Source organism: Epinephelus moara, chromosome 10, assembly GCF_006386435.1.
Source record: "Epinephelus moara isolate mb chromosome 10, YSFRI_EMoa_1.0, whole genome shotgun sequence".
Classification (NCBI taxonomy): domain Eukaryota; kingdom Metazoa; phylum Chordata; class Actinopteri; order Perciformes; family Serranidae; genus Epinephelus; species Epinephelus moara.
In genome coordinates, this window is record NC_065515.1 from 12719391 (window position 1) to 12731805 (window position 12415).

Genomic DNA, 12415 nt, shown 5'->3' on the forward strand with positions numbered 1-12415 from the left:
TGCGCTGACAGTAGACGTGGTTTCAGTTGGTGAGCTTTTAGCGCACCTTCGGCGAAGCCTTTTGGCACAAAACTGTCACTGCGCCAAGCTGGATCTGTTGACACCTCCCCCTGCTGCGCCGCCACACCCATCTCAGCGCACCTCGGTCTGCCAAACTACCAAACTGAACGTGCCTCGGGTTGCGCTGCTCGAAACTAGCTCTGCGCGGGGTTCGCCACCCTTGCGCTGCGCCGGGAAACTAGAGCCCTAGATCTCTGATCACTGAACCTGTAAGAAACAATACTAACAACTTTTTACTTATCATTGACTCAGGAAACCTACAAGTGTCGTCCTTGGCACCCACAATCTCAAGAAGGTTGATAATGACACAATGAGATACAGTGTGAAGACATGCAAGCATCCATCTTATGAGAGTGTCTCAAAGGGGGATGACATCATGCTCCTAAAGGTAAGTAGATATTTAAACAGCCTACCAATGTCAGTGAAGCATTTTTACAATAAAATCTCTTACTTTCATGTTTTGTTTAACACAGTTCAAATCCCCCCATAACTCTAAAAACAAAATACTGTCATCAATATTCAGTGCACCTCCATCTTCAAGCAATTCTTTTTGAACTTGAGGTCTGATGGAGAATATCAGTGTTTGCTCATTTTAAATTTCCACTTTGTGTGTCTTCAGTTGTCTAAGAAAGCTTGACTCAACAAGGCAGTACAACTGATTAAACTTCCGAAGACTGACATTAAAATAAAGGATAAAGCAAAGTGCTGTGTGGCTGGATGGGGTTCCACAGAGACTGGTGGTAGAGCGGTTGATGTGCTGGAAGAGGCAGATGTGTCTATCATAAACCCGGAGGTCTGTAAGAAAGAATGGCTTAAAAGTCCATCATTAAAACTTCCTGCCAATGTTATGTGTGCAGGTGGATATGAGACAAAGGAAGGATTCTGTCAGGTATGTTTGCTGTCCTTTCTTTGAAAAAAAAAAAAAAAAAAAAAAACATTTAAAAAAAGTTTTTACTTGTCTAAAGGTGTCTCGTCTTCAAAACTGAATAAACAAAAATAATTTCTCCATCCTCACAGGGTGATTCTGGTGGTCCTCTGGTGTGTGACGGGACGGCTATTGGTGGTCTTTCAACAAGTTTGCAAACTGTAACTACCCAGATGTACCCAACGTCTACACGGATATATCAAAATACCTTCCCTGGATCAAAAAGATTCTCAAGCAAGGGAATTGTTAAGTGCAACACACACCGCCGCCGGCACGGCACTGTGGCCGTCAAGGGCCGCCCCCCAACACACACTGGCAGCGGCACGCAGCGGCACCGTCAACATGTATTTCCCACCCCAGCCCGCTAGGTGGCTGTACCTACACTAGTTGCCAACGGTTGCCAACTGCTAGTAACAGAAGAAGAAGAGGAAAAACTTTGAGGCAACAACAACTTGAATTTCACGGGTGAGTTTCTTATCAAAGTCGTCTTATTAAAAATTTGAAACAACCGGAGTTGATCCTACGAGACGAGACGTACATAAAAGGCTTTTCTCGCAGCGCCGCCATGAGCGCCGGCCGCGCTGGAAATAGAGCAGTGGGCTGAAGCAGAGCGGCGCGGCGCGTCGGCCGGCGCCAGTGTGGGTTGGTTCATAGAATATAATGGAGGCGGGCGTTTTGACGCGCGGCGTACGGCGGCGGTGTGTGTTGCACTTTAAATGTAACAATTCTGCATACTTTTACTGTACTGCACTGGCTGCCCGGCTCTGGAACAGCCTTCCACTTCCACATCAGGTCAACTGATGCTGTCACTGCCTTTAAATCTTAAATCTTCTGTTTTATAATAATTATTGTTTTCAATCTCCTGTAACTGTTATTATATCCATTATGTCTTGTAAATTTCCAAACTTTGACACTGTGCTTTTTTCTTAAAAAATGCTCTATAAATAAAACTGGAATTAGTATTATTATTACTATCGTGGAGTTACTGCTGTAGGGCTGGTACCTGCGGTTATTACACAAGTTAGTTAATAACATGTCAGGCAGGAAATCGAAAGCGTGGGATCATTTTGAGAAGGTGAAGGACGAACCCAAGGTGGTGTGTAAACTCTGCAGGCAAACATTTGCCTATCATTGGTTGACTACAAACACGACGTATCATCTGAAAACATATAAGTAGCTACATGCCCATTAGCCACTTAGCACAATCATTACTTTTTTGCTGACAGCATCTTTAACAGGAGGCTCGCTCAGTGTGTAACGTACACTTGTAGATAAAATATTGGCCTATATTAATGAAGGTTCATTAGTATGGTTTTCTATTTCTCTGTTGAACTCAAATTATTGTGTTGCCCCGCCCTAAATATATAATTAAATTAATATCGTAAACACGCAGGCAACTACTCGACTAATGACCCTAAATGATGACTATTGGTCAACTAGGCAAATTCTTAGTCGAGGGCAGCCCTAATATCAACACAACACCACTTTATCCTGTTAGAACAATATTCACTTGGATTAATTTTTATGAAAAACACTTTTGATTCTTTCCTCGGTAAACAACATGAATAGCATACAAGATAATCGAGGAACAGGCACATATTCTGAGTTTGTAATAGAGGCAGGGGGTCACCACTTTTTTTGTTTTGGTCTCTCTTCTTTACCATACCACCAAGGGGTTACGATCTTCTTTGGTGCTCATGGTTATATATGTATGCGCAATCTAAGCAGTTAACTAACATAAGCTCAAGTGGATAGCCAACAACCCGGCTTTATACATCCAAAAATTTCTATAAAAATGAACTGCCTGGCAACCAGACCAGGCATTTAATCAAGACAGACATTTATTTGTTTAAGTGTGGCCACACCGGGCTAGTAAAAGGAACTGGGCGTTTATTTGAGACTAGGCTTTTAGCTTAAGTTTTACAGTATATGAACCCACATGGAAAGTGTTTGGTCAGTACTCACTGGTCCTTGGGAACTCAGGGAACAGTTGCAACTCATACAGCTCAGTCCAGGCGTGTCTGGTAGATGGGCTCTTCTGGCAAATCCTGAGCACCTAATAATAATAATAATAATAATGATAATACAGTCATAAACACCACAACTGCAGCAGTTTGTGTGGTAGCATCCAAAACACACCATTTAGAAATCCAAACACCATACTCACCCAGAAACTCGATGCAAAAGGTGTTTCCCACAGTCTCTACAGCTGTCCCAATTCAGTTCCTGTTACCTAGCAACCAGCTGCGCGTGACAAGAGGAGTAAGCTAGTAAGTTAGCCATTAACCGTTAGCTAGTGAACAACTGTCAGTTAACTTTGTTTAACTATACTACTAATGTCATTTAACTTTGACAATATTAAAAAAACATCTTGTCATCATCTAGCACATATTCAGTATACAGATAGATAGATTATTTTCCTTTTCCTAAACCAACCCAGACCCCTGTGCTGCAGGTTGAACCTGAGTGTTCCTGTGCTGGACAGATTCAGATACACTGTCAAACTAGCATAGACCGTAAGCTAACGTTAGCTAATGAGGGTGACAGCTAACTAGCAACAGTCCGCCGCGTTTGCGTCAATTAAGTGAAATTAAAGCAAACAGCACGAAACAAGGCTTACTTTACCGCTTTACAGGGTAACAAAACAATGTAAAACGTCCGGCTTCTAAATTAATTAATAAATAGTTACTTACTAACTCACTTACTTGAATAGTAACCGGCCGCATCCGTGTTTTTGCCTAACGGCTGTCAGTTAGCTTTTCACACTTGCTCACTATAGCCCCGCCCACTCATAACGGTTAGCTTACAGTGCTCGTCGCTGATTGGCTAATACAGAAGTCTGACACCTGGGTTGCGTTCAGGTTCAGCCTCAACAACACGTAGCAAAACGTCTAATGTAACAGTGACGATGGTGCGTTGAAGACCCTGTTGTGTTAAGCAGGGGCATTGAAGGCAGGGTTGAATTCAGTTTTCAGACTTGGGCTGGTCATTTTTAAACATCACATTCTGTGAATCTTGGCTTCTTTACAGATGACTCTGTGTGGTCTAAAGACACCCGGAGACACTCGTTAGCAGATTATTTCCACTGTGGCAACAAATCAAACTAAGAGAAAGATGTTAAACGTGGCTTACTGGCATTTTTAGGAATGACTATCTCATACAGACTCACGGTAGAAAGACATATTTGCACTAACATCGAAACACGAGGCTACGACGACCCAAAACACAACTCAACAGACTCACTCAGAGAGATGACAGACTCATTGTTTGACTGTTGGAGGTTTGTGAGGCACTGCAGGGGTCAGACATGAACTGATGGAGTGGCGCCCAACAGTGGTCAAGAAGCAGAGTTGCTCTTTGCTGTGACTCTGGCCCTCACTGCTGGGTATAATGGTGTTATATGACAGGACAGCAGCAGCTTGCAATTAGTGTGGTATCTGAATGTAAATCTGTGAAGAGAAAACACTGAATAATGTAGTCTTGTATAATGCTGCAGACACTGAATAAATACAAATGTGTGACTTATTCCATGTGAAATCATTTGCAACGAAAGTCAACTTGTGAAAAGAAAAAAAACATGACAGAAAGAGTTTCAGATTCACAACATATTATATATTCATATATATAATATATTTCCCTCTCTGGATCTGTGTACTTTTGTGCTCTCATGTACTAACTAGAGCACTAGTTTCATAATTTGTGAGAACAAAACTCAAACTTGAACCACATGGAAACTGTGGTTTTGTGGTTTGTCTAGTTTGTTGCGCATTTCGGAGAAATGTTTCAGTGGGTTGTGCCAAGTATTTCCACACCAAAGACTTCTGGTGTTGCGTATGTGTTTTTCACTTGAAAGATTAATGGAGCTAAAGCTCACTTGGTGTAACAAAGTTGTATCCACACACAGGGAGATGAGAAGGTTCAAAAAGGCCCCAAAATAAACAAAATAAGGAGAATCAAAGCATCTAAAAAAAAATTTTTTAAATGAGGACGAGAAGGGAGAAAATATTCATGCAACAGTCAGTCACGTAGTAATTATACATATGCTTCGCCTTTGCTGCACTACCAGATCTGCAAACAGTTGTTTCATTAACAGTATCTATAACATCAGCGCCTGAACCCATGACCCTGATGCATACAAGATGAAAGATAAGACAGAAAAAAATAATGCATGCTCTTCACAAATCATGTTCTGACATATCTGGGAAAAATGGTAAAATTGACAAATCTAATTATAAGTCACCAGCCTACAAATGGGATATTAACCTAACTCATTATGATATTTTTCTTGCTGTTTCAGAGTTTAGGATTGGAATCACACATGGAGCAAAGCTGTACAGTGTATGACCTTGGTAGAGGACAACAGAGGTCATCAGAATCAGAGTGCCTTTTATTGTGATTGTATCATTAAAACAATAAAATTAGGAGTGCTACTCCTGTAAGATGCTGACTGATAAGCAGGATTTATACATGTGCAGCAGGCCCTATGTACGTTGCCTATGCCACAGTGAGCATTTATACTTGTGCGGTGGTGTGTCTGTGTCACTCTACAGTTATACCTCCTAAACACTAATCAGCGACGGGGTTTCTGTAAAGTTTAGTTGATTCAAAACACACATTAAACACACATTAAACATGGCTTAATAGAGACAGTTTCAAACACAAGTACACAAATTAGCTTCACTATAACTCGCAGCATTCACAGACAGACACTTGTCTTTATCTGGACATATTTTCCCCACAAATACAACATGCTAATGTTATTAGCACAAGCCTATGGCATTTTACATTGTATAAATTAGCCTAGCAGCTAGTGAATGTTTCCTCTTCTCATATGAAGCCAGGGACAACAGCAACATTTAACAAAGGTGACGTTACAAAATTCTGCTCCATTACAACTCACAGGGTTCACTGACAAAACAACGGTCTTATACTAAACACGTTTTTCAAACAAATATAAGATGCTAACATTATCAGCACAAATCTATGGCATTTTACACTGTGTAAGTTAGCCACATCCTCCATACATTCAACCATCCAATCTACACAATGATAAATAATAAACAATAAACAAGTGTAATAGGTAAAAAACTACACAATGTACGTCTGTGAAGGCCCGTTTCCACTGAAGAAGTTCCTGGTAGTATTTGGGGGGCAGGAACTTTACAGGAACGTCCTCTCGCTCGGCCCTCTCAACCGCCGTGTCTCCACTGTGTGGCGGAGTAGGAGGAAGATTCCTGTAAAGTTACCGGGCTCTGGATGTGACGTAATCGTTGCGCGACCATTTTGACCGGGGCGACGCGGCAAAGAAACAAACAAAGAAGAACAACAACAAAGAAGAAGAGGAAGCAGAAGTACGAAGCAGAAGTAAGAAGAAGAAAGCAGACATAAGAAAGACGATTATCAACATGGAAGGAGCTGAGGTGGTTGCTGGGTTTCTGGCGTGTCTCTTCGTTTACATGGCGGCGGTGGAAGCTATGAACGAGAGCTGCTGTGTTTTAAAAATGCCGGCTATTTTGTTGCTTTCTGTTGACGTCACATCCCACCTTGAGTATATCCAATCAGCACCAAGTAAAACCCAAGCCCAGGAGTTTTTCGGGCCATTCTGAGTACCTACTCCGAGGCAGGGACTTGTTTAGCCCCTGTAAAAGTTCCGGAACTCTGTCCTTCGGGGGTGGTTCCTGCAGTGGAGACACGCACCAACGGCCCCAGCCCCGTAAAATTACCCCGAAGTTCCTGCGGTGGAAACGGGCCTAATATTGCACATATAACACGTGCACATGCACTCATCAGTAGATTCTGCAGTCTTGTGATCTCCATGAATTTGTACATTTTTTAAAGTTCTGGCATGTCAAGCACAAAGTCAGGGCTGGATTTACCCACTCAGGGGCCTTGGGGAAAAATTGAGCTTTAAAACTTGTCGTGACTCTCCTTCAGACCACTCGCTGTCAAATAGCAGGAAACTGGCTTCTGCGGTTAAACTGGTTTGTTGCAGAATTCAGACGAAATGTGAGTGCGCTGTTTTCCCCAAGACTTAAAACAGTGAAGTGGTGACGGCTGAAAATCATTAGTATCCGCTATCTTAGTAATTGTATTATTTAAATTAAACAGATAAACAACAAGGTGTCACTGACTCACCAAATACACAATTTAAGTTTGGTCCACAGTGAATAAAATCGAAAGAATCAGAACGTAAATCATAAACAAGCTAAAAGGAACAGGATCAACTAGGATTAATAGTGTAACCCAAAATAGAAACATTTCGACCTCTACATTAAATAATCTTTAGTATTGCATCTGTATTCTTCACTTATTGAATTAATCTAACAAAAGTCAGTTCATGTAGCTGAGTAATGTTCATAATCGATGAGGAGAGGAGGTCTTAAAGGGCCCAGAATCAACTGAATCAAGTGTCCTAAATATAAAATGCAGTGATAAATGACATAATGATTAAGAAGGGGGAGAATCCAGTACCTGTAAGTCCTCAGCTGTGTTTGTTGGGCATGTTTCCAGATAGTTTTATCCTGCCTGGCAGAGAGAAGGGAAGGTTGACCTCAGGGCCTGCCTGGCAGAGAGAAGGGAAGGTTGACCTCAGGGCTGTGCAGTGACCTTTAGAGGAGCAAGTGCTCACAGTTAAAATGGGGCACATGGGACAATATCTTAAAACACCATACACCGATATACAGTAATCTACAGCTGCTATAGAAACCTATATTCAAACAGAGTGTATCATGGACTCTTACAAAATACTGCATATACCTGTCCCACATCTCTTTAAATTTCTTTTTTTTTTAAGATTATTTTTATGGGCTTTTTGCCTTTAATGGACAGGACAGTATATGAAATGGGGAGAGAGAGAGCGACACGCAGCAAAGGGCCACAGGCCGAAATTGAGCCCGCAGCCACTGCATCGAGGCAATGCCTCTGTACATGGGGCGCCAGCACTATCCACTACGCTACCAACGCCCCCACTTTAAAATTCTTAAACACTGTACAGTAAAATCACATAAAATATGACATGTAGCCTAAAATTAGAGTCATTCTGTGCATGAATCCTTTTTAAATCTCATATCACCTTTTAAGGATTTTTTTTTTAATGACATTTATAATATGAGGAAAGTTTTTTAGTTTTAATTTGTTAAATTTCTGAAAAACTCAGGACCACATTAAAACCAATGTTACGTAACCAATGCATGATTTGACTTGGACGCTGTGTAACTCTAACAACTTAAGGACAAGGAGTAATCAGTCACACAAATGAAACTCACCATCGAAACACTGGGTCTCTGGGTCTGTCAGCAGCGTCCCAGGGTGCAGCTGCAAACTTTGGCATAGCTGAATGTAGGTCAAGTCACGGGTAACATTTGACACAAATTCCACAGATGAAAGGTCGTCATGTGACATAACATAACATAATGTATGCATGACATGTTAGATGTTTACAATTAATAAAAATATGATGTACAAAAAAGAAGAGGAATAATTAATTAATGTGACAGATCATCAGATACTGATCATATACTGTATGTGTGTCATGCTCCTGAGACATCAGATGACATGAACGAACATGATTATGCAAAGATAATACACACTGCAAAGGTGCAAAAATACATTGCACAGTAAGTGTGGTTAGAGGTCAGGATCAAGAGATATAGCGCACTATTGCATAAAAGAGTGGACTTGAAACCCCCCAAGTTGACAAGTCTGTTGTCTTGCTGGCATCATGCATGCTCTGCACAAGATTCTGCTTTTTCATGTTCTGACATGTCTCGGGGGAAAAGGTAAGACTACCAAATCTGGTTATTGGTCTCCAATCATTTAATGGGTCATCAGCTTTAATTTGTATTTGTCTTTGCAGCACGTGGGAGTGAAATCATAAACGGGGAAAAAGCCCCGGAGAATTCAATGCCGTATATGGTCTCTCTGCAGAACAACATAAAACATGTATGTGGAGGATTCCTCATCAGTGAAGACTTTGTGGTCACTGCTGCTCACTGCGACTGTTTGTGAGTTACGTTCCCTCTTTCACCAACCTTTGATTCATGTAATAATCAATTTAAATGAGCATATATTAGACCTCTAGCTTGCTGCGTAGCATGTGCGCCCCATGTAGGCTCAGTCTTGGCAGCAGCCTGTGTTCAATTCTGACCTGCAGCCCTTTGCTGTGTGTCATACCCTTTCTCTCTCTCACCTTTCATGTCTATATTCAGCTCTACGATCAATAAGGGACAACAAAATATATTGATATTCTTGTTGTTACAATTTCAGAAAACATACTGACAACCTCTCCATGATCTCCCAATCAGGGGCATTACACGTGTTGTTCTTGGCACCCATAATCTCAAGAAGACTGACAATGGAAACATACGATATATTAAAGAGAGACAAACACCCATCTTATGAGACAGAGGGAAAGGGAAAGGACATCATGCTCCTCAAAGTAAGTACATATTCTCAGGTGACATCATACATTTTTTGGTCAAATGATTTATTTTTATTATCAGCTCCATATTCCAACACTTGTTAAACTGAATTCTGGTGAGTTTAAAAAAAGTTATGAAATCAGTTTTACTTTCTGATGTCTCCAGCTGGCTGAGAAGGCTCGACTGGACAACAGAGTCCAGACAATTCCACTTCCCAGACCTGAAACAAACATAAAAGAAAACCAAAGGTGCCGTGTAGCTGGATGGGGTTACACAGGTACTGGTGGTAGTGTTGTTGATGATCTGAGAGTGGTGGATGTGTCTATCATCAACCTGCAAGTCTGTAAGGAGAAATGGTCTGGTCTTCCTCTTCCTGACAGTGTTATCTGTGCAGGTGGATATGAGACCAACAAAGGATTCTGTCAAGTATGTTTTCTGTCTGTTTGTAGAAAATGTCAGCTTCTGTGGAAACATGCTGCAATCATCTCCAGTTAAATAATGAAAAAATAATTTCTCCGTCCTCACAGGGGGATTCTGGTGGTCCTCTGGTGTGTGACGGGAAGGCTGTTGGAGTCGTGTCTTTCAACAAGTTTGCAAACTGTAACTACCCAGATGTGCCCAACGTCTACGCGGATATCTCAAAACATCTTACCTGGATCGAAAGCATCATCAATCGTTATGAGTAACATCATGCACAAAGTTTTGTTTCAGCAAACATTCATTGAAATACGAAAGTTGTTGGTGACTCAGATTGCTCTGTCAGTGAGACCAAAATTTAAAAATAAAGCGTCATTACGAAAACAAAACAAAACGTGTTATTTCCTTTTGTAACATCCTCATCAGAACACAGGAGAAGTGAAAATTTGAATCTGTGTGAACGTGAAAGCAAATAACATCTACAAGATACTGTCTTATTCATGCACATATGAGTGACCCCTCTCTTGGCTGGTAGTTGAAAGATTAAAGAGCAAGTTTGGCCCTTAAAAATTACATACTGAGAAATAAAGCTTCTGAGTTTATTGATATTTGGGAGATGTTGTAATTTGTTCAAAATGGTAACACTGAAGATGCTCTGGAAATGAGGCAGTGTGCCATAGTCAGTCCTATACATGTGCCTGTATTTTTATTGTATTTTTGATTCATCACTTTTTTTAAAAACATCTCAGTGTTGACTTCATAGTTTCTCCTTTGATCCCTTAGTTATTTTATGCATGTTTTGTCTTATGTATGTAGAGTTTTTTAATATAATGCCATGTAATCTAACCAGGGGGGAGTAATTATGTGTGCACATAACTTGTTAGATGTTTAAAGTCTATACAATGTGTACAACAAAGAAGAAGGAGAATGCATTATTAATGTGACAGACTGTGATAAACTCATCAGATAATTATTATATAATGTATGTGTCATGCGGTTGAGACATCAGATGACATGACCAAACATGATTATGCAAGATAATACATTGCACAGTGAATGTGGTTAGAAATCAAGATCAAATAGATAATAATCACACCACCCAACAAAGCGCACTACTATATAAAAGAGTGGACTTGAAACCCCAAAAGGTAGACAAGTCTGTTGTCTCGCTGGCATCATGCATGCTCTGCACAAGATTCTGCTTTTTCATGTTCTGACATGTCTCAGGGGAAAAGGTAAGACTACCAAATCTGGTTATTGGTCTCCAATCATTTAATGGTCATCAGCTTTAATTTGTATTTGTCTTTGCAGCACGTGGGAGTGAAATCATAAACGGGGAAAAAACCCCGGAGAATTCAATGCTGTATATGGTCTCTCTGCAGAACAACGGAGGACAACATGTGTGTGGAGGATTCCTAATCAATGAAGACTTTGTGCTCACTGCTGCACACTGTGATGACGAATGAGTTTCCTCTTTCAGCAATCTTTGATTCATATAATTAGACGTCAATTTAAAAATACTTCAAGATATATTAACAAGTTAAAATATATTAGTATGGGGTGACCTCTAGCTCGCTGGGTTGAGTCTGTGTACCATGTAGGTAGAGTCCTTTGCAGCAACCTCGCTTCAATTCCAACCTGCAGCCCTTTGCTGTATGTCATACCCCCTATCCCACTTTTCCTGTCTTTATTCAGCTCTACTATCTACTATCGCTAATATTCTTCTTGTTACGATTTGAGAAAATTCACTGACAACCTCTCCATGATCTCTCAATCAGCAGCATTACACGTGTTGTTCTTGGCACCCACAATCTCAAGAACATTAACTACGTAAACATAAGAAACATTCAACAGAGATACAAACACCCATATTATCAGACAGTAGGAAAGGGAAAGGACATCATGCTCCTCAAAGTAAGTACATATTCTCAGGTGACATCATACATTTTTTGGTCAAATGGTTTATTTTTATTATCAGCTCCATATTCCAACACTTGTTAAACTGAATTCTGGTGAATTTAAAAAAAGTTATGAAATCAGACATTGCTAGTTTTACTTTCTGATGTCTCCAGCTGGCTGAGAAGGCTCGACTGGACAACAGAGTCCAGACAATTCCACTTCCCAGACCTGAAACAAACATAAATCAAAAACCAAAGGTGCCGTGTAGCTGGATGGGGTTCCATAAAAACTAATGGTAGCGTTGTTGATGATCTGAGAGTGGTGGATGTGTCTATCTTCAACCTGCAAGTCTGTAAGGAGAAATGGTCTCGTCTTCCTCTTCCTGACAGTGTTATCTGTGCAGGTGGATATAAGACCAACAAAGGATTCTGTCAGGTATGTTTTCTGTCTGTTTGTAGAAAATGTCAGCTTCTGTGGAAACATGCTGCAATCATCTTCAGTCAAATAATGAATGAAGAATTTCTTCCTCCTCAAGGGTGATTCTGGTGGTCCTCTGGTGTGTGACGGGAAGGCTGTTGGAGTCGTGTCTTTCAACAACAACAAAAACTGTAACTACCCAAATGTGCCCAACGTCTACACGGAGACCTCAAAATATCTTGGCTGGATCAAAAGCATCATCAAACCTTATGAGTAA

The 12415-nt window shown here is 40.7% G+C and overlaps 3 protein-coding genes across 3 annotated transcripts in view; all 3 read left to right on the forward strand.

Moving 5' to 3' along the window:
• LOC126396889 (mast cell protease 3-like) overlaps positions 1 to 1235 on the forward strand; it is an 8018-nt gene extending 6783 nt beyond the window's left edge. Inside the window, 4 exon segments of the mRNA XM_050055255.1 lie at positions 313 to 448; positions 680 to 949; positions 1078 to 1120; positions 1123 to 1235. Coding sequence (XP_049911212.1) covers positions 313 to 448; positions 680 to 949; positions 1078 to 1120; positions 1123 to 1235 — 562 coding nt within the window.
• Positions 1236 to 8705: 7470 nt separating this feature from the next.
• LOC126396807 (duodenase-1-like) lies at positions 8706 to 10091 on the forward strand. The gene is given in 6 exon segments (XM_050055127.1): positions 8706 to 8763; positions 8841 to 8988; positions 9289 to 9351; positions 9353 to 9422; positions 9571 to 9831; positions 9933 to 10091. Coding segments are annotated over 6 exon segments (759 nt in total).
• A 908-nt stretch (positions 10092 to 10999) lies between these two features.
• Positions 11000 to 12415, forward strand: LOC126396890 (duodenase-1-like). Its single transcript, XM_050055256.1, is given in 6 exon segments — positions 11000 to 11057; positions 11134 to 11283; positions 11600 to 11736; positions 11895 to 11969; positions 11971 to 12156; positions 12257 to 12415. Coding segments are annotated over 6 exon segments (765 nt in total).